We start from the raw sequence: 23458 nt of genomic DNA on the forward strand, positions 1-23458 counted from the left end.
TTCACATGAAGGTCTTCATACAAAGAAAAAGCCTTATCACTGTGAGGTCTGTGGTAAATCATTTTCTCTAAGTTGTAATTTATCTGCACACAAGCGTATTCATACAGGAGAGAAACCATATCATTGTAACATCTGTGGTTCATCATTCTCTCGGAGTTATTGCTTAACTACACACATACGTATTCATACAGGTGTTAAGCCATATCGTTGTGATATCTGTGGTAAATCATTTTCTCAGAGTTATAACTTAACTAATCACAGCTATATTCATACAGGAGAGAAACCATATCACTGTGATATCTGTGGTAAATCGTTCTCTAGTAAACATCAATTAACTATACACAAACGTTTTCATACAGATGAAAAACCATATCATTGTGATATCTGTGGCAAATCATTCTCTGCAAGTAGTGTGTTAACTACACACAAGCGTATTCATACAGGAGAGACACCATATCACTGTGAGATCTGTGGTAAATCATTCTCTCACAACCATGATTTAACTATGCACAAACGTATTCATACAGGAGAAAAGCCATATCCCTGTGATATCTGTGGTAAATCATTCTCTCAGCGTAGTGCCATAACTCGACACAAACGTACACATACAGGAGAGAAACCGTATCATTGTGATATTTGTGGTAAATCATTCTCTTCAAATAGGGAGGTAGTGCAACACAAACGAATTCATACAGGAGAGAAACCATATCGTTGTGATATCTGTGGTTCATCATTTTCTCAGAGTTCTCACTTAACTACTCACAGGTATATTCATACAGGAGAGAAACCATATCACTGTGATATCTGTGGTAAATCATTTTCTCGTAATCCTGATTTAACTACGCACAAACGTATTCATACAGGAGAGAAACCGTATCACTGTGAGATCTGTGGTAAATTTTCTCGTAATCCTGATTTAACTACGCACACCGTATTTGCATACAGGGAGAAACCGTATCACTGTGAGATCTGTGGTAAATCATTCCCTGAAAGTAGATTGTTAACTACACACACGCGTATTCATACAGGAGAGACACCATATCACTGTGATATCTGTGCAAATCATTCTCTGAAAGTCCTGCCTTAACTATACAACATAATAGCATTTCATACAGCAGGGAACCCTATCAATGTGATATCTGTGGTAAATCATTCTCTCACAAATGTGGCTTAGCAAATCCACAGATATATTCATACAGGAGAAAACCTATCATTGTGATATCTGTGGTAATCATTCTCTCAAAATAGTACCTTAACTAGACATAAACGTATTCATACAGGAGAAGAACCGTATCATTGTAATATCTGTGGTGAATCCATTCTCTGAGAATTGTATCTAACTGCGCATAAAACGTATTCATACAGGAGAGAAGCCATTTCACACTGTGATATCTGGTGGTAAATCATTCGCTCAAAATAGTACCTTAATTTCACATAAACATGTTCATATACAGGAGAGAGCCATTTCACTGTGATATTTGTGGTAAATCATTCTCTGGTAAAAAGGCTTAACAAAGCACAAATATATTCATATAGGGAAGAAGGAAAAGGGTAGTTTCTAGTTTACTATATATTTATAATATTCCTCTGATTTATTCATGGAAGTTTCCAAACTTTTAGATTTTTTTTTGTTTTTGTAATTTTCACATTTTATTCCATGTGTAAGGAACTCTGTACCAAACTCTTCCCCCTCCTGTCAACCCTTCACATGATTCTTTATTGAATTACGCATCCTCACATTTTGTTCATTGTTTATCTTTTAATGCTTCACTCAATAATATGTTATACAATAACTTACTTTATGGCTTTTTCATGACTAAAATATTGTAATCCCTTGCCATATCGGTGTTCACCTATGGCGGTTTTATATTTAAGCTTATGTCAATTCTCTGTTGTGTGTTTCATTTATAATAAAATACAATATAACAAATTATAAAAATAATAATAAAAAAATATACAGTTACAGTATTTTTTCTACTGAGCAAAGTGCCTTGACTTCACATGAAGGTCTTCATAAAAGAAAAAGCCATATCCATTGATGTCTGTGGTAAATCATTCTCTCAGAGTAGTGGTATAAACTGCACACAAACGTATTAATACAGGAGAGAAACCATATCATTGTGATATGTGTGGCAAATCATTCTCTGTAATAGTTTGTTAAATAGACACAAGTGTATTCATACGTACCTACTTCTAAAACACGGTGGGTACTTTTCTTCTAAGCCAACTTTCTCTATTCTTCCAATTCTGTCTTGACAATGGTGTTACTCCAGAACAGTGGAAAACTGCCAGTGTCATCCCTCTGTTCAAAAAGGCGACCGCACATCGCCTGTCAACTATCGCCCCGTCAGTCTTACCAGCTGCATCGCGAAACTGATGGAATCCTGTATCAGAGAAACCCTCTGGAACTTCTGGAAGTCTCACAGCCTCATCCAGCCGTCACAATTCGGATTTATTCCTAACTCCAGCTGCTGTAATCAACTCATCGAGTTTCTTGAGGATGTTACCCAAATCACTGATCGCGGATCCTGGGTGGATGTTGTTTACCTGGACTTTGCTAAGGCTTTTAACTCTGTGCCACACAAAAGACTTATGGTGAAGCTTTCTTTCTGCATTGGGTGTAAGAGAGCGAACTCTATAACTGGTTAAAGTCCTTTATTTTTGGCCGAAAAGAGGTTGTCACAGTTCTAGGACAGCACTCTCGCCCTATGAGATGACATCTGGTGTGCCGCAGGGATCTGTTCTTGGCCCCCTTTTATTTGTTGCATATGTTAATGACATAGATGCCAACTTAAAGAATGCCACAGTGCTGAAATATGCAGATGACATCAAGCTGTACCTCGAAATAAAGAGGTCAAATCCTATACACTATGGATCTCTATTGCAAGCAGACCTGGACACAATGCAGCAGTGGATCATGGACTGGCAATTCAAGCTGGCTGTGGACAAATGTACCACCATGCATTTTGGGAGGAGAAACCCAGCGTCCACCTACTCCCTCCCCAACACTAGTAGTCTCAAAAAGTCTTCAAGTGAACGTGACCTGGGTGTTATTGTCGACAGCGATTTGCGTTGGACAAAACACATCGCTAAAATTGTCAAGAAGGCTGAGGGTGTCTTAGCATCACTCACCAAATCCTTTGTGAGCCGCTCTCCGGCTATCTATCTGCGGCTGTATATAGCTATGGTAAGACCTCACCTGGAGTTTGCATCGCCGGTCTGGAGCCCCTATCTTGCCCAGGACATCAATCGTCTGGAAGCTGTTCAGCGACGTGCAACCAAAAGAATACCCTCCATCAGGCATTTGCCATATCCTGAACGCCTTACCTCCCTGGGCATGGACACATTGAAACTCCAACGTCTGGCAGCTGACTTGGCAGACACCCATAAAATTATCAACCATCGCACAAACAATAACTCTGAGCACCTCTTCAAACTCCACCCATCTAACACCCGTGGACATATTTACAAAGTAAGAAAACAGCACAGCTCCCATGACTTCAGGAAACATTTTTTCACGCTGAGAGTTGCTGAAGCGTGGAACAAACTGCCGACATCGGTTGTTAGTTGTCGGAGCACTGCTTCCTTCAAGACTTCCATGCTTCCTGAGATTCGCCAACACTACACTTGATTTTCTCCCCTCCATACACCCAGACATTTCTACACTACTGCATGTACTTTATATGCACTTTCTGACAAGTTGTGGTGCACCTGAGCACTGTATACAATAATTCATTATAATATCTTATATACAGGAGAGACACCATATCACTGTGAGATCTGTGGTAAATCATTCTCTCGTAATCATGATTTAACTAGACACAAACGTATTCATACAGGAAAGAAACCATACTGTTGTGATATCTGTGGTTCATCATTTTCTCAGAGTTATAACTTAACTACTCACAGCAGCATATTCATACAGGAGAGAAGCCTTATCGCTGTGATATCTGTGGTAAATCATTCTCTCGTAATCATGATGTAACTATACATAAACATATTCACATAGGAGACAAACCTTATCATTGTGATATCTGTGTAAATTTCTCTCGTAATAACAACTTAACTAAACACAATCGTATTCATGTAGGAGAGACAGCATATACTGTGGTATGTGTAAGAAAATCATTTTCTGACCGTAGTTCCTGGCCTTCACAGAAACATCTTCATACAAAGGAGAATCCATATCACTCATGACTGGTAAATTATTCTCTCAAATATTGTTTTAATGAAACACAATATTTTACAGGAGAAAACAAGAGAATTGTTTACTGTTTGTTACGTACCTTTAACAATGCACCTCCACACACACACACACACATATATATGTAGTTTCAGAGTCGTTAAAAGCGCTTATATGAAGAAATAATATGTGATATGTAAATAAATATATTTTTTTACAACCATCAGCATTCTGAACACCATTTTTCTTTCATATACACACACACATATATATATATAAATAAATAAACATATGCATACATACATGTACGTACCTACCTCTACATGTATATATACATGCATATATGGGTACAGGACACCAAAAAAACGTCGAACACAATGAGAAACGAAAACATAAACACAAAACAAGGAAATGGACATTTTTTTAAACAACGAAAAATAGAGTACAGGACAAACAATACAAGGAAAGTTCCCCTTCTTCAGTCGCCTTAATTTCATCTACTCCACGTTTCGAAGGTCAAGGCGATAACATGACTTCAATGAAATTTTCCTTCCCGCGGAAATCAAATTTATATAAAATTTGTGATTTTTTTCCAGAGGGGTAAATATGGTAACAAAAACAGGACAGTAACGACAGTACAAAATATAAACAGTAAAAGAAAGGACAACAGAGAATAACAGTAGCACAAACAAGGAGAGCTGTTAAGCCAAATGAGATAAAATTATTTTAAAAACGCTATTCTTTCAGAACGGTAGAGCAACAGATTTATGTCTCTACTTGGAGTAGGCCGGAGAAGAAAAGACAGAAATAGGCATCTCATCACGTGACCGCGACGGGACGGAGGAGGAGTGTGTATATATATATATATGTGTGTGTGTGTGTGTGTGTATTTATGTGTGTGTGTATATATATATATGTGTGTGTGTATATATATATATATGTATATATATATGTTTATATATATAGCCACTGACCACATCTGTGGCTGGTGCAAAGTCCCCACAAGACCCAAAATAACGTGGTGGTGGAACAATACTGTTGACAGGGCTATTAGACAAAAGAAACAGGCTTGGAAGGACTGGAAGAACGGTGGTAGCAGGGAAGTGTATCAGACTGCAAGAAGGGAAGCTAGGAGGCAGGTGTATTTAGCCAAAGGGGAAGCAGATAAGAAAAAATTTGCCAATGTCCTGCGCCGTGAGGATGAAAGACTTGAGGTATTTCGTATAGCAAGACAGTGTGTGAGGGAGAATCGTGACGTGGTAGGAGAAAAATGTGTTCGCATGGATGACGGTTCACTTGCGCTAAATGAGGATACAAAGAGAGAAGTTTGGAGACGCCACTATGAAAGGTTGCTGAATGAGGAAAATGAATGGGATAAAGAGAGTCTGCCGAATGTCGACCCAACAGAGGGACCAGCAATCCGAGTTGACAGTCCCTTAGTAGTTAAGGAAGTGTATCAGACTGCAAGAAGGAAAGCTAGGAGGCAGGTGTGTATTTAGCCCAAAGGGGAAGCAGATAAGAAAAAAATTTGCCAATGTCCTGCGCCGTGAGAGATGAAAGACTTGAGGTATTCGTATAGCAAGGACAGTGTGTGAGGGAGAATCGTGACGTGGTAGGAGAAAAATGTGTTCGCATGGATGACGGTTCACTTGCGCTAAATGAGGATACAAAGAGAGAAGTTTGGAGACGCCACTATGAAGGTTGCTGAATGAGGAAAATGAATGGGATAAAGAGAGTCTGCAGAATGTCGACCCAACAGAGGGACCAGCAATCGACCGAGTTGACAGTTCCTTAGGTAGTTAAGGCAATTACAAGCATGAAAACAACAGGGAAAGCCCCAGGCCATCAGGAATTACTGCAGAGATGCTCAAAATATCTGGTAGTGTCGGCTATAGCCTAGTCACCCGTATAGTTAATCAGGGATTACACGAAGGAGTCATTCCTAATGACTGGTGTAGCAGCATAATAGTCAGCTGCTACAAAGGTAAGGTGACGCCCTAGATACAAATAACTACAGGGGTATCAAGCTGCTGATCAGGTAATGAAGGTTACGGAGAGGGTTATAGCCAACTAATTAGAGAGAGAGTTAGCCTAGATCAGATGCAGTTTGGGTTCGTGCCAGGGACAGGGAAAAGTACTACTGATGCTATTTTCATGGTAAGACAGCTTGCAGGAAAATACCTAGTCCAAGACAAGCCCCTATACCTGGCTTTTGTGATATGGAGAAAAGCTTTCGACAGGGTCCCCGATCCCTTATCTGGTGGTCAATGAGGAAACTAGGGATAGATGAATGGTTAGTGAGAGCTGTACAAGCCATGTACAGAGACGCTGCTAGTAAGGTGAGGGTTGGCATCGAGTTACAGTGAAGAATTCAGGGTAGAGGTTGGGGTCACACCAAGGTTCAGTCCTCAGTCCCCTCCTATTATCATAGTCCTCCAGGCAATAACGGAGGAATTCAAGACAGGATGCCCCTGGGAGCTCCTCTATGCTGATGACCTTGCTCTAATTGCTGAGTCTCTATCAGAACTAGAGGAGAAGTTTCAGGTATGGAAGCAAGGTTTAGAATCGAAGGGCCTTAGAATCAACCTAGCCCAAACCAAAGTCCTAATAAGTAGGAAGGTAGACAGACCAATCACAAAACGCCTTCAGGTAGATGGCCCTGCTCGATCTGTAGAAAAGGGTCGTACCGTAGGTAGAAACTCTTATAAGATGCACCAAATGTAAGCTATGGACACATAAGAGATGTAGTAATGTGAAAGGAGAAGACTAAACTAGGAAAATAGTTATTATCTGCAGTAGATGCTCAGGAGACAAAAAACTCTGAAAATATGCAGAGACCAACTTCTAACCACGTTCCAGGGAGAAAAAACTAGAAGTAGTGTGATAGCTTCCGCTACCTAGGTGACCAAGTCAGTAGCGGGGGCGGGTGTGTCTGTGAAAGTGTAATGTTAGAGTAAGAATAGCCTGGGCAAAGGTTAGAGAGCTCTTACCCTGCTGGTGACAAAAGGCTCTCGCTCAAAGTAAAAGGCAGACTGTATGATGCATGTGTATGTACAGCCATGCTACATGGTAGTGAACCTGGGCTGTGACTGCTGAGGATTTGCGTAAGTCGCAAGAAATGAAGCTAGTATGCTCCGATGGATGGGTAAAGTCAGTGTTCATAATCGAAAGAGTGTAAGTACCTCGAGGAGAAAAGTTGAACCTAAGAAGCATCAGTTGTGTGGTGCAAGAGAGACGTTTTGCGCTTGGTATGGTCATGTCATGTGAGAGAATGGCTGAAGATAGTTGTGTGCAAAAGGTGCACCCACCTGGCAGTTGAGGGGACCTGTGAAAGAGGTAGTACCCAGGAAAACCCTGGGTCGAGGTGGTGAAGCCACGACCTTCGAACTTTAGGTCTCACCAAGGAAATGACCAGAGACCGAGACCTTTGGAAGTATGCTGGTGTGTGTGAGAAACCCGGAAAGACCAGTGCGAAACAGTCCCAATCAAATCAAACCAAATCAATCATATATCCAAAAAGCAGAACCAAATTGAGGTTGATCAACATCAGTGGGAATTGCAGCTGTGGTAAGCGAACCATCCGATCGTGGTCGTTGCCGGCGCCGCCCCGTCTAGCCTCCGTGTCGGTGGCACGTAAACACCATCCGTCATGTCCATTGCCAGTCTCGTCTGGCCCCCGTGCAGGTGACACGTAAAAGCACCATCCGTCGTGGCCGTTTGCTGCAGCTCTGCTGGCCCCGTGCGGTGGCACGTAAAAGCACAATCCGTTCGTGTCCGTGCCAGCCTCGCCTGGCCCCGTGCAGGTGGGACACGTAAAAGCAACATCCGTTCGTGGCCCGTTTGGCTCTGTCTGTCTGCCCCCGTGTCGTGTGGCACGTAACGCACCATCTGTTCGTGTCCTGTTGCCAGCCTCCCTGGCCCCCGTGCCGGTGACATTTAAAACGCACCATCCGTTCGTGGCAGTTTGCCAGCTCTGTCTGGCCCCCAGTGTTGGTGGCACGTAAACGCACATCCGTCGTTCCGTTGTTGCAGCCTCGCCTGGCCACCGTGCCGGTGACACGTAAAAGCACCCTCCGTTCGTGGCCGTTTGCCAGCTCTGTTGGCCCCGTGGCTGGGTGGCACGGTAAAAGTCACCCATCTCGCGTGTCCGTTGCCAGCCTCGCCTGGCCCCGTGCGGTGAACGTTAAAGCCCCTCCGTTCGTGGCGTTTGCCAGCTCTATCTGCACGCGGGTGGCAGTAAAAAGCACCCACACTGTCACGGAGGGTTGGCGTTTAGGAAGGGCCTCCGCCGTAGCCTTCTGCCTCTCGCATGGGCAGCCTTTCTGCTTCACAGACCCCGGTTGAACCTCCACCCCTGATAGATGGAAACGGACGCGCTAAATGATGATGATGTTGGATATATCTTTGTCTATATATATGTATATATATATGTATATATATATGTATATATATATGTGTATATATATATGTATATATATATGTTTATATGTATATATTATATATATATTGTCTCTCTTCTTATAAAAGGCAGATTTTATCTGCCTCTCTTTGTAACTTATAGAATCTTACAATATAGGATTTCTTCTATTACCATTTACCTAGCATTTTAAGAGTAGAATGCATCGGGTCATGCCAGGTCCAGTTTTAAATTTTAAAACTCCAGTTAAGCAAATTTACAGAAAGAAAACTCACATTCTGGTGTGTATGTCAATGCTCTTTTAATGTGGTTACACCACACGCAAACGCACACACACACAAAGGGAACGAACTGTTTCACTGTACTGCCCCTTATCACCCTCTCCTCTTGTGTTTGCAAAGTTTGCATTATGAAGTGAAAAACAGTGAATCTGACAGGATAAAGAAAACGATTGGTACCTGAAGGAGTGAAAAATTTAAAAACTGTTTCTTCGGTGATTTTTTGGAAGGAAACTGGACCAAGCCACAGACTTTCCAGAAGGAGTAAAGCCTTATAACTATTTCTATTTACTTTTTCGAATGAGCCTATTTGAAATCATTATTACGGCAGAAAGAAACGAATGTTATGCTAAACGTAAACAAAACGAAAGGAAAGGATAGTTGTGTATTTCCCCACACCTTAAATGAAATTAAGGCTATTTTGCCATAAATATTATTATGGGTATCAGAAAGTTACCAGAATAACAAAAAATTATATCGTAAAATTTGTTGTATACCCAATTGAATATTAGCTAAACCCATTTCTATAGCGATGTTTGACACAAAATTTTTAATATTTATATATTGTTGAATTACCTGTATCTACCTGCATTATATAGAGTCACTTTGTGACAAAAATTATAGTATAGAATGGTGAGGACAATTCATTAAATTATCTTCCAAAAACCACATTATATATTAATAAATAAAAAAGTTATTGTTTTTTAATGAAACCAGACTAAATTTGATTACGTTAGAAATAATTGAAACACATAAGGGGTGTAGTATTGTTGGTCAGAAATATAGTAACGAAAGGGTAGAAAAACCAAACCGGGTATCTTATAGTCGTGAGTCATATCGAGCCTTCTGGGTTTTAGGCGCGCGTCTACGATGAGTCTACGATTTAAAAAAATTTACCATTCATTTTTTCCATTTAATGCATTTTCGCTATTCGTTATATAAGGGAAGTAAACTCTCTAAAAATATCTACGATCTGTCAACGATTTAAAAAAAGAAATTACCTTAATATTTTTTTCCATTTTAATGCATTTTTTCCTTGTTTGGGCTATAACTCTCTAAAAATGCTTATATAGTTATTCCGTTACAACACCGAGCAACGCGGGCGATACTGCTAGTATTATATATATAATATATATATATATATATATATATATATATATATATATATATATATGCATATTTATATCTCTTTATTATAAAAGGCAGATTTTATCTGCCTCCTTGTGAACTTATAGAATTATACAATATAGGATTTCTTCAATACAATTTACCTAGCATTTTTAAGAGTAGAATGCATGGGGTCATTTGCCAGGTCCAGTTTTAACATTTTAAACTCCAATTAAGCCAAAATATTACAGAAAAACTCAATTTTGGTGGTGATGTCAAATGCTTTTTTATGGTGGTTTACACCACACGCACACGCACACACACAGTGTGCAACGAATAAAATGAAAGTAAATAGCGACCAGAATGATTTGAGGAAGACTAAACTGAAAGTATTTAACCACTACTCAAAAAATAAAAAAAACACAGCAAACAGAAACAAATATACATAACCGATTTACTTTTCACCCCATATTCACAAATTAGAGTTTACCTTTTAGATTTTCCTAAGATTTTCCCAAGTCCTCTCATTCGGTCATTCCATAATATATTTCGTTCAATTTCACCCCCAATTAAGACAAAATCGAGAAAATTAAATTTTCCCCCCCTTAATATTTTTTCACTCCGAAAGCATTGATGTACATGTGTGCGTGTGCTGAGTGAGTGTGCTGTTGTGCTGTGTGTGTGTGTTTGATGGTTGTGCGACACAGAAAGTGTGGTGTGTAAGTGAAGTGCTTTTGTAGTGTGTGTTGTAAAGAGACAGACAGAGTGAAAAGACAGAAATAAACTGAACTTTTTTGTTTCATTTTTGTAGTGAGTGATGAGAGAGAAAAGAGAGGAGAGAGAGGTTATGTATGTATATATGTATGTTATGGCTTCAGTGACACCACACAACACAAAACACATACACTATACTAGTTACACTAAGCACGCACACCCACACACACACAAAAGCGGAGCGCGAACTTCAAAATTTTGGTAGTTTAATATTGCGAGCGTACTTCTAAGCGCGCGTTAATTGAAAGTTTTCACTATGATATCATCACGTGCGAAAAAATTCGAAGGGTTTTGAACAATTGAGATACACATGTCACGCCTGTATTGAAACCTTGCTAAGCTGCCGTAATTGCTTAATTAAGACTTTTGTTTAAATTGAAAGGGGGGCAAATAGGTGACGAGGTTGAAAAAAAAATACCCAAGAAAAAAAAATGTACTGCTGGTATTTATAAAATCACTACTATTTGCTACCATGTGTCATGAAAAAGAAAAAATTTAGGTATGTAAATCGAATTCGCCACCCCTTTTTCCCCGTTCGCGTTTGTGTAAAAAAAATTATTATTAAGTTTTAAAAATATTTACTTTGTTCAAAAAATATTAATATAATTAATTTTCAAGAATTATTTAATTTTATTCTGTAAAATAGTAATTAATTCATTTATCTGTAAATCCGCGAGGTTGTTACTCAGGCACCTAGAATGGTAACCTTCAACTAACACTATATCTCCTCTGAGACCCTGCGGCGCAAGTTGACCAAAATTGAGAGTATGGTAGAAGAAGGGTTGCTCTTCCTTCCGTAGAAACATAAAATTCAAATCGGACCATGTTAACACCAAAAATTATTTACATCAAAAAGATGCTTTTTTCTATGAAAAACATCTATTTTTTACGATTTTTCATGCTGTAGTCGCCACTTGTATTTCACCAGAAAAATGTTCACAAAATTTTTACTTTCAAAATTACAATTCCAGCGGGTCGAAACAAACCCGAGCAACGACGCGGGCGATACTGCTAGTATATATATTAGATGTATATATATTATATTTATATATATTCATATATATGTCAATATATTTCTATTTTATATATATATATAATATAATGTATATATATATATTTATGCTATTTATATATGTATATATATGTATCTCTTATTTAAAAGGCAGATTTTATCTGCCTCCCTTTGTCTCTTATAGAAATCTACAATATAGGATTTCTTCAATTACAATTTACCTAGCATTTTTAAGAGTAGAATACATCGGGTCGTGCCAGGTCCAGTTTTTCAAATTTCAACCCCAATTAAGCAAAATTTCGAGAAAACTCACGTTGTGGTGTGTAAGTGAAGTGCTTTGCTTAGTGTGGGCTACAGCACACACACACACACACACACACACACAAAAACGGAGCGATCTGCTTCGCTCACGCTATCACCCTAATTTCTCCTCCGTTCTCTTTGCAAGTGTGCAACGATTAAAGTGAAAGTATTTATATAAAACGGATCACTCATGCTATCACCATAATTTCTCATACTTTCTCTTTGCAAGTGTACCTTAAACCACTACTCAAAAAAAAAACACAGCAAACAGAAACAAATAAATACATAACGATTTACTCCTCACACAATTTCTTCAATTAGAGTTTACCTATGATTTTCAAAGTACTTCCATTCGGTCATGACATACAAAATTTCTTTCAATTTCCACCCCATTTCAGAAAAAAAATTCGAGAGAAAACTACCATTTCACTTCAAAGCTTTACTCTGCATATTACTCCCACTTCCTCTTTACACACAGACACGCAAATATATAAATAAAATTGTAAATAACGTGTGTGGGTTGTGTGCGTTGTGGTGTGAGTGTGTGAGTGTGCGTGTGGTGTGGGTGTGTGTGTGAGTGTGCGTTGTGGTGTGTGTGTGTGTGTGTGTGTGTGTGTGACAGGGATGAGCCAGTCAGAGTGGTCATCCTTTTTGCTACACCACTGGTTTCAGTTCATATTCATCAAATTATATTCACAACAAGAAGGCCTATTCATTATTATACATCAGTTCCACACATTTACCCTGGTTCCATTCGGACAACTGCACAAACATTTGCCATTTCACACATGTATGTAAACAAAATCCTTTCTTAAAAATTTCAATTCATTTATTTTCAATTCATACAAAGTTTTTTAGGACGAATATAAGATCTAAAGTATATCCAAGTAGCAGAAACATCGCCCAAAAGTGTATATAGATATTAAATGTATTTATATATTCAACTATACACAGATGTATGTATAATGTGTGTGTATATATTTCCATAGAGGTAACCATTCACTCCATACAAAGTTATTTAGGACGAATATAAGATCTAAAGTATATCCAAGTAGCAGAAAGATCGCCCAAAAGTGTATATAGATATTTAAATGTATTTATATATTCATCTATACACAGATGTATGTATAATGTTGTGTGATATATTTCCATAGTAGACCGTAACCATTCAATCCCACAAAGTTTTTTAGGACGAAAATAAGATCTAAAGTTATCTCTAAGTAGCAGAAAGATCGCCCAAAAAGTGTATATAGATATATAAATGTATTTATATATTCATCTATGCACACATGTATGTATAATGTGCATGTATATATTTCATAGAGGTAACCATTCAATCCATACAAAGTTTTTTAGGACGAAAATCTTATATATAAAAGAAAGGTTGTGTGTCTGTCTACTCCGATTTAGATTCCTAACTACTCCCACATTTTGCGATGCAGTTTAACCAAAACCGGGTATCTTATAGTCGTGATTCATATCGAGCCCTTCTGGGTATTAGCGCGCATCTACGATGAGTCTACGATTTTACAAATAATTTACCATCATTTTTTTCCATTTTAATGCATATTTTTTTTAATAAAGGGAAGTAACTCTCAAACTTCACACCAATATGTGTGCTCATATGCAACGTAATATCACATCAGCAGGACTTCCTCACACCCTCCTTGTACTTGGCGAAGGCAAAATACCAGGGGATGAAACTGGTAATATTGCCATCGATTCCATTTGTACCTTTGTTAAGACGCCTTCTGATCTCAGAGATGCAGTGTTCCCAGATCTACAAGCTAATTATCAGAATATGGATTGGATTGGCCAAAGGGCTATTCTGGCCCCGAGGAATAAAACTGTTCACCATATTAATGATGAAATGCTAAAAACTCATTCTAGGGAAGTCTATGTATATCAGTCTATCGATACAACTCCTGACGCAGAGGACGTCATCAACTATCCAATAGAGGTACTCAATTCCTTTGAGCACCCCGACTACCACCACACTTTCTCAAACTTAAAGTTGGTGCCCCTATAATGCTCATCAGATATTTGGTTCCCCCAAAACAATGCAATGGCACACGTTTGATCGTTAAGTCCTTATCTCCCACCGTAAACTTATATCAATATTTGCCTGAATAATCATCATAATTCAGTGCAATCATTAACAGTACTTTCAAGCAATTCAGCCCCGAGCAACGCCGGGCAATTCTGCTAGTATATATATATAAATATGATATTTATATATGTATATATATATGTTAATATATATATATATGCATATACTATATATATACATGTATATATGTATATATATATATACAATCTGTACTATACTGAAACGTAAAGGGAGATAATGAGACTTTGTTGTCTTGAATAGTTGAGAGAGGAAATACGCATGCGCGTTGAAGGTGCTTCCTAATTGGTTTTGATGTTTGGTGAAATGTCCAGTGTGTCAATTTCTTTGAATCAGCTGATTTTTATACCTTTATAATACTTACAATACGTATTTATGATGTGTTTCTCAACTGCCAGACACACACGTATATAACAACACTATCCTTTATGAAGCATTTCCGTAAGTATTAAGCAAAGAAATTTTTGATTGTTTTTAATTCTGTAGACGTTCGGTCTTTGGCGCGTCGATTCTTTGTGTCTTTTCTTACTGTTTATGAATGGGAGATGTCCTTGATTTGTGCCGGATTTGGCTGCTATTTCTAGCTATGGAAGAGAGATTCTATGATACGTGCGTGATTTGGCTGCTATTTCTAGCAATGGACAATACCTTCTGCACACTCCCTTGTTGCCATGTTAGTTTGTGACATTAACCCTCTGTTGTGTTTTATTTTGAGAAATATTTTCTAATATCTTCCAACCGCTGAAATGTTCAGAAACCAATCCTTTATCGAACGTTTGTTTCTTGGTATAACTAGAGATGTGCGCCCACCCTGATAGCAATTTGTTTTCTCATAACTAACAATGGATAACTTTAGATAGAAATTTCTGAAAATACTTTTCAGATTATGTAGATCAGTGGTTTCCAAACTCTTTTACACCACAGACTGACTTCAAACTCGACAATCTCTCCGTGGACATACGTGTAATTTGAGTGCATTTCAATAAAAAGAGCAATTTATTAAAGGGAATAAAAAGGGTTCACCTTCAGTGTTTGACTCGAGCCAAAAAATTAATAAAAAAAAAAAATAGTGTAATAGGTGTAAAAACGTAGTAAACGAATATGAAAAAAAAATGTGCCAGTGAACGGGAGGTGTGAGGAGACGACTCGGATAATTCACATCGGGAATGTTCCAAGTCCTCTCGCCACTAACACATTTGTCGGCGCAATTTTTTTCTTCATATTATTTCATGCGTAGTACACTTTTGTTTTTTTTTTTTTGTGACGGAGGGTTGGGGTCCAACTCGGATAAGGTGCGCTGGCGAATGGTGGGGCGGAGAGGACTCGGAAAATTCATACGATCAAACTCACAGGATCCAAAAAACCCAATGTTAACACCCGATCATAAAAAAGGGGAAAAAATAGTGTAAAAAAGCCTGTTACTATATCTGTGAGATCTCTGATCTGTCTCATTGTCATGCCTGTTCTATGCATTGATAACACCTCAACATCTATCTTGTTAACCAAGCTCCTATTTTCTAATTGAGCATATTAATAGAGTACTAATAAGGTTTTCTCTCCTTTACTTCCTGCCATTGTTCATGTATCTGCTCCCCTATGTTAAATACCAGCTGAATCTGTAGCCTCTACATCTTACACTGCTCTTTCTATATCATTTCAGAACATCGGATGACACTGGCATAACAGAAGAAACATCCTCAATACCTACCACGTTTTAAGGACTAAAGGAAAATATTATACAAAATAGATGTATCAGATTGTTTCTACAATTCTGAGATAGAGGCCCTGTAAAACATTTACTCTGAGCTGGTATCATTAACCAAGTTTCTGAACATCACTGACTGGAGTATCAAGAAGAGGAGCTTGTATGCTGATTAAACTTGGATAAATGTATCTAAGTGTTGCTAGACAAAAGTAACACTGAACACAAATAGAAAAGTAGAAGTTTATGTAAGGAATAAAAAGGAAGAAAAATTTATACGTTGTGATTTGCAGGGGAAAATGATGGAAAAGAGTGAAAAAGTTGAAGAACTGATTTCACCTGAACACATAACAGAGATGAGAAAATTGTTGTATGACTGTGACATTTGTAAAAAGGTCTTCGCCCTAAAATGTAACCTGATTTCCCACAGACGTATTCATACAGGGGAAAAACCATATCAGTGTGAGATCTGTGGTAAATCATTCTCTGACCAAAGTGCCTTGACTTCACATGAAGGTCTTCATACAAAGAAAAAGCCATATCACTGTTATGTCTGTGGTAAATCATTTTCTCAAAGTTGTAATTTATCTGCACACAAGCGTATTCATACAGGAGAGAAACCATATCACTGTGAGATCTGTGGTAAATCATTCTCTGACCAAAGTGCCTTAATTGTACACAAACGTCTTCATACAGGAGAAAAGCCATACTGTTGTGATATCTGTGGTTCATCATTCTCTCGGAGTTATTGCTTAACTACACACATACGTACTCATACAGGTGAGAAGCCATATCGTTGTGATATCTGTGGTAAATCGTTCTCTAGTAATCATCAATTAACTATACACAAACGTATTCATACAGGAGAGAAACCATATCATTGTAACATCTGTGGTTCATCATTCTCTCGGAGTTATTGCTTAACTACACACATACGTACTCATACTGGTGAGAAGCCATATCGTTGTGATATCTGTGGTAAATCGTTCTCTCGTAATCATCAATTAACCATACACAAACATTTTCATACAGATGAAAAACCATATCATTGTGATATCTGTGGTAAATCATTCTCTGTAAGTAGGTCGTTAACTAGACACAAGCATATTCATACAGGTGAGAAACCATATCACTGTGAGATCTGTGGTAAATCATTCTCTTTTAATACTGCCTTAGTGAGACACAAACGAATTCATACAGGAGAAGAGCCATATCACTGTGAGATCTGTGGTAAATCATTCTCTGTAAGTAGGTCGTTAACTAGACACAAGCGTATTCATACAGGAGAGACACCATATCAATGTGAGATCTGTGGTAAATCATTCTCTGACCAAAGTGCCTTAATTGTACACAAACGTCTTCATACAGGAGAAAAGCCATACTGTTGTGATATCTGTGGTTTATCATTTTCTCAGAGTTATCACTTAACTACTCACAGGCATATTCATACAGGAGAGAAGCCTTATCAGTGTGATATCTGTGGTAAATCATTCTCTGAAAGTAGTTCGTTAACTAGACACAAGCGTATTCATACAGGAGAGAAACCATATCACTGTGAGATCTGTGGTAAATCATTCTCTGTAAGTAGGTCGTTAACTAGACACAAGCGTATTCATACAGGAGAGAAACCATATCACTGTGAGATCTGTGGTAAATCATTCTCTGTAAGTAGGTCGTTAACTAGACACAAGCGTATTCATACAGGAGAGACACCATATCAATGTGAGATCTGTGGTAAATCATTCTCTGACCAAAGTGCCTTAATTGTACACAAACGTCTTCATACAGGAGAAAAGCCATATCACTGTGATGTCTGTGGTAAATCATTTTCTCAAAGTTGTATTTTATCTGCACACAGGCTTATTCATACAGGAGAGAAGCCTTATCAGTGTGATATCTGTGGTAAATCATTCTCTGTAAGTAATGACTTGATGAGACACAAACGTATTCATACAGGAGAGAAACCATTTCATTGTAACATCTGTGGTTCATCATTCTCTCGGAGTTATTGCTTAACTACACACATACGTATTCATACAGGTGAGAAGCTATATCGTTGTGATATCTGTGGTAAATCGTTCTCTCGTAATCATCAATTAACCATACACAAACATTTTCATACACATGAAAAACCATATCATTGTGATATCTGTGGCAAATCATTCTCTGCAAGTAGTGTGTTAACTAGACACAAGCGTATTCATACAGGAGAGAAACCGTATCACTGTGAGATCTGTGGTAAATCATTCTCTTTTAATACTGCCTTAGTGAGACACAAACGAATTCATACAGGAGAAGAGCCATATCACTGTGAGATCTGTGGTAAATCATTCTCTGACAACAGTGGCTTAACAAAGCACAAATTTATTCATATAGGGAAGAAAGGAAAAGGGTAGTTTCTAGTTTACTATATATTTATAATATTCCTCTGATTTATACAATGGAAATTCCTAAAACTTTTAGATGTTTTTTTGTTTTTGTAATTTTCACATTTTATTCCATGGTGTAAGGAACTCTGTACCAAAACTCTTCCCCCTCCTGTCAACCCTTCACATGATTCTTTATTGAATTACGCATCCTCACATTTTGTTCATTGTTTATCTTTTAAATGCTTCACTCAATAAATATGTTATACAATAACTTACTTTATGGCTTTTTCATGACTAGAAATATTGTAATCCCTTGCCATATCGGGGTTCACCTATGGCGGTTCATTATTTAAGCTTATGTCAATTCCTCTGGGGTGTTGTGTTGCATTTATAATAAAATAAATATATACAAATTATAAAATTAATAATAAGAAGAAGAATATACAGTACAGTAGGTTTCTACTTTGCATATTTTCACTCATCATGGGGTTTTGGGATGTAACACCTGCGATAGTCGATGGATTACTGTATGTAGTCAAACAATAACCCAAGTACGAAACGAGAGACCATATTGTGCCATCTGATTACCACTTGTTCTTGTCTCTACAGAACTCATTGCAAAGAAAAACATTCAATGATATGGATGGAGTCAAAATGCATCTGTTTCAATCATTTGACTGCGGCCATGCTGGAGCACTGCCTTTGGTCAAGCAAATTGACCCCAGGACTTATTCTTTGTAAGCCTTGTACTTATCCTATCGGTCTCTTTTGCAGAAGTGCTAAGTGACAGGGACGTAAACTCACCAGCATCTGTTGTCAAGCAATGCTAGGGGGACAGACAGACACACAAACACATATATATATATACATATATACGACGGGCTTCTTTCAGTTTCCGTCTACCAAATCCACTCACAAGGCTTTGGTCGGCCCAAGGCTATAGTACAAGACACTTGCCCAAGATGCCACGCAGTGGGACTGAACCTGGAACCATGTGGTTAGTAAGCAAGCTACTCACCACACAGACACTCCTACGCCTAGATAAGATACCTTTTTTTCAAAACCAGTCAAAGAAACATTTGGTCTGGCATGTTCTTGTTGGAACTCTACCCACTTTCCTGTTGGGAATGTTGACCCTCAATTCTTTGAATCTTTGGTTGAAATTAGCCAGCTGATGACAGTATTCATAAGAACTAATGGTCTGGCTGTATTGAGAAAATTCTTTAGTTTGTATTATATTTGTTGTTTTTTTTCTTCAATTTCTGCAATTTCAACCAGATCTTCTCGGTTTCAACGGCAGTTTTTTCTAGACGTGCCATATGAAATTGTCACCCATAATTATGACCCTAGTATCGATCTATTGCATTTCAATCTGTTTTAGGGTTACATTTAGTTAGGGGTGGAGGGAAGGGTATCTTTTTTTCTTCACAAAGGTAAATAAACCCAATCTGTTTCTTAAACGAGGGACATATTCATACGACACAGAAAGTTTTTACTTCAATGGACGTCATTGATTGGTTGAAATTGCAGAAATTGAAGAAAAATGAACAACAAATATCTTAGAAACTATAGAATTTTCTCAATAAAGCCTTGAGAAAAAGATGTTTTATAAACAAATTCAACCAGTATACGAAGGTAAAAAGTGTTTAGTTACGTGGAAATTATATTAAAGAAAGTGCCGGTCAAACGGAAAAGCTCCTAAATGAGTTGTAATGGAACCGGTGTGTTAGATAAGAAGGCGGTATGACTCGACCAGAGAGAAAAGTACATCAGCTGCATAAAGGGAGATAAACAAGGGAAAATAGTCGAGAGAGGAAGTACGCATGCGCGTTGAATGCATTTTGGTATCTTATTAAATGTCTTGATCCATGAATTTCTTTGAAATCAGCTGATAATGCTTATTATACGGTCTTATAATGCATTCCTCAACTACCAGAAACACACATACATAACACTATCCTTTGTTAAACATTGCCGTAAGTATTAATGAAATTATTCAATGTTTTTAAGTCTGTAGACGTTTGGTTTTTCGCCTGTCGATTATTTGTTTCGCTTCCAGGTTCGAGATTTGGCTGCTATTTCTAGCTATGAAAGAGAGCTGTCACTGATTTGTTAGAGATTTGGCTGCTATCTCTAGCTATGAAAGAGAGCTGTCACTGATTTGTTTGAGATTTGGCTGCTATTTCTAGCTTTGAAAGAGAGCTGTTACTGATTTCTTCGAGATTTGACTGATATTTCTAGCTTTGAAAGAGAGTCGTCACTGATTTGTTAGAGATTTGGCTGCTATTTCTAGCTTTGAAAGAGAGTTATCACTGATTTGTTCGAGATTTGGCTGCTATTTCTAGCTATGAAAGGAGTTATCACTGATTTGTTCGAGATTTGGCTGCTATTTAAGCTATGAAAGGGAGTTATCACTTATTTGTTCGAGATTTGGCTGCTATTTCTAGCTATGAAAGGGAGTTATCACTTATTTGTTCGAGATTTGGCTGCTATTTCTAGGTATGAAAGAGTGCTGTCACTGATTTGTTCGAGATTTGGCTGCTATTTCTAGCTATGAAAGAGAGCTGTCACTGATTTGTTCGAAATTTGGCTGCTATTTCTAGCTATGAAAGACAGTTGTCACTGATTTTTTCGAGATTTGGCTGCTATTTCTAGCAATGGACAATACCTTCTGCACATTCCCTTGTTGCCATGTTAGTTTGTGACATTAACCCTCTGTTGTGTTTTATTTTGAGAAATATTTTCTAATACATTCCAACCGCTGAAATGTTCAGAAACCAATCCTTTATCGAACGTTTGTTTCTTGGTATAACTAGGGATGTGCGCCCACCCTGATAGCAATTTGTTTTCTCATAACTAACAATGGATAACTTTAGATAGAAATTTCTGAAAATACTTTTCAGATTATGTAGATCAGTGGTTTCCAAACTCTACACTCCCGGAGTGGTTGACGTTAGGAAGGGCATCCAGTTGTAGAAACATTGCCAGGTAAGACTGGAGCCTGGTGCAGCCTCTGGCTTTCCAGATCCCCGGTCGAACCGTCCAACCCATGCTAGCATGGAGAACGGACGTTAAACGATGATGATGACGACCACAGACTGACTTCATCCTCGACAATCTATCCGAGGACATACGTGTAATTTGAGTGCATTTCGATAAAAAGAGCAATTTATTAAAGGGAGTAAAAAGGGTTCACCTTCAGTGTTTGACTCGAGCAAAAAAATGAAAAGAAAAAAAATAGTGTAATAGGTGTAAAAATGTGGTAAACGAATATGAAAAAAAAAATGCGCGCTGGCGAACGGGAGGGGTGAGGAGACGACTCGGAAAATTCACATCAGGAATGTTCCAAGTCCTCTCGCCACTTCCCCTTTCGTCGGTGCAATTTTTTTCTTCATATTATTTTACGCCTAGTACACTATAGTTTTTTTTTTGTGACGGAGGGTTGGGGTCCAACTCGGATAAGGTGCGCTGGCGAATGGTGGGGCGGAGAGGACTCGGAAAACTCATACGATCAAACTCACAGGATCCAAAAACCCAATGTTAATACCCGATCATAAAAAAGAGGGAAAAAATAGTGTAAAAAGCCTGTTGCTATATCCGTGAGATCTGTGATCTGTCTCATTGCTATGCCTGTTCTATGCATTGATAACACCTCAACATCTATCTTGTTAACCAAGCTCCTATTTTCTTATTGAGCATATTAATAGAGTACTGATAAGGTTTTCTCTCCTTTACTTCCTGCCATTGTTCATCTATTTGCTCCCCTATGTTAAATACCAGCTGAATCTGTCGCCTCTACATCTTACACTGCTCTTTCTATATCATTTCAGAACATCAGATGACACTTGCATAACAGAAGAAACATCCTCAATACCTACCATGTTTTAAGGACTAAAGGAAAATATTATACAAAATAGATGTATCAGATTGTTTCTACAATTCTGAGATAGAGGCCCTGTAAAACATTTACTCTGAGCTGGTATCATTAACCAAGTTTCTGAACATCACTGACTGGAGTATGAAGAAGAGGAGCTTGTATGCTGATTAAACTTGGATAAGTCTATCTAAGTGTTGCTAGACAAAAGTAACACTGAGCACAAATAGAAAAGTAGGAGTTTATGTAAGGAATAAAAAGGAAGAAAAATTTATACATTGTGATTTGCAGGGGAAAATGATGGAAAAGAGTGAAAAAGTTGAAGAACTGATTTCATCTGAACACATAAAAGAGATGAGAAAATTGTCGTATGACTGTGACATTTGTAAAAAGGTCTTCTCCCTAAATGTAACCTAATTTCCCACAGACGTATTCATACAGGGGAAAAACCATATCAGTGTGAGATCTGTGGTAAATCATTCTCCGACCAAAGTGCCTTGACTTCACATGAAGGTCTTCATACAAAGAAAAAGCCATATCACTGTGATGTCTGTGGTAAATCATTTTCTCTAAGTTGTAATTTATCTGCACACATACGTATTCATACAGGAGAGAAACCATATCATTGTGATATTTGTGGTTCATCTTTCTCTGCAAGTAATGACTTTATGAGACACACGCGTATTCATACAGGTGTGAAACCATATCGATGTGATGTCTGTGGTAAATCATTCTCTCAGAGTTATAACTTAACTACTCACAGGCGTATTCATACAGGAGACAAACCTTATGAGTGTGATATCTGTGGTAAATCATTCTCTCGTAATCATGATGTAACTATACATAAACATATTCACACAGGAGACAAACCTTATCGATGTGATATCTGTGGTAAATCCTTCTCTGGTAAGAACAACTTAACTAAACACAAACGTATTCATGTAGGAGAGACAGCATATCACTGTGGTATGTGTAGAAAATCATTTTCTGACCGTAGTTCGTGGGCTTCACACAAACATCTTCATACAAAGGAGAAGCCATATCACTCATGACTGGTAAATTATTCTCTCAAAATAGTGTTTTAATGAAACACAATATTTTTACAGGAGACAAAGCAAGAGAATAGTTTCCTATTTGTTACGTACCTTTAACATTGCACCTCCACACACACACACACATATATATATCTAGTTTCAGAGTTGTTAAAAGCGCTTATATGAAGAAATAATATGGGATATGTAAATAAATATATATTTTTACAACCATGCAGCATTCTGAACATCTTTTTTCTTTCATATGCATATATATATA

The 23458-nt window shown here is 38.0% G+C and overlaps 1 protein-coding gene across 1 annotated transcript in view; it reads left to right on the forward strand.

Moving 5' to 3' along the window:
- LOC115226625 (zinc finger protein 62 homolog) overlaps positions 1-18544 on the forward strand; it is a gene marked incomplete at its 5' end in the record, with an annotated part of 44114 nt that extends 25570 nt beyond the window's left edge. Inside the window, 4 exons of the mRNA XM_029797638.2 lie at positions 1354-1419; positions 4096-4100; positions 17329-17967; positions 18220-18544. Of these exons, the coding sequence (XP_029653498.2) occupies positions 1354-1419; positions 4096-4100; positions 17329-17967; positions 18220-18300 (791 nt within the window). The remainder of the gene's footprint in view (positions 1-1353; positions 1420-4095; positions 4101-17328; positions 17968-18219) is intronic.
- Positions 18545-23458: the final 4914 nt, after the last annotated feature.

The sequence above is a fragment of the Octopus sinensis genome, linkage group LG30 (genome assembly GCF_006345805.1).
Source record: "Octopus sinensis linkage group LG30, ASM634580v1, whole genome shotgun sequence".
Lineage (NCBI taxonomy): Eukaryota > Metazoa > Mollusca > Cephalopoda > Octopoda > Octopodidae > Octopus > Octopus sinensis.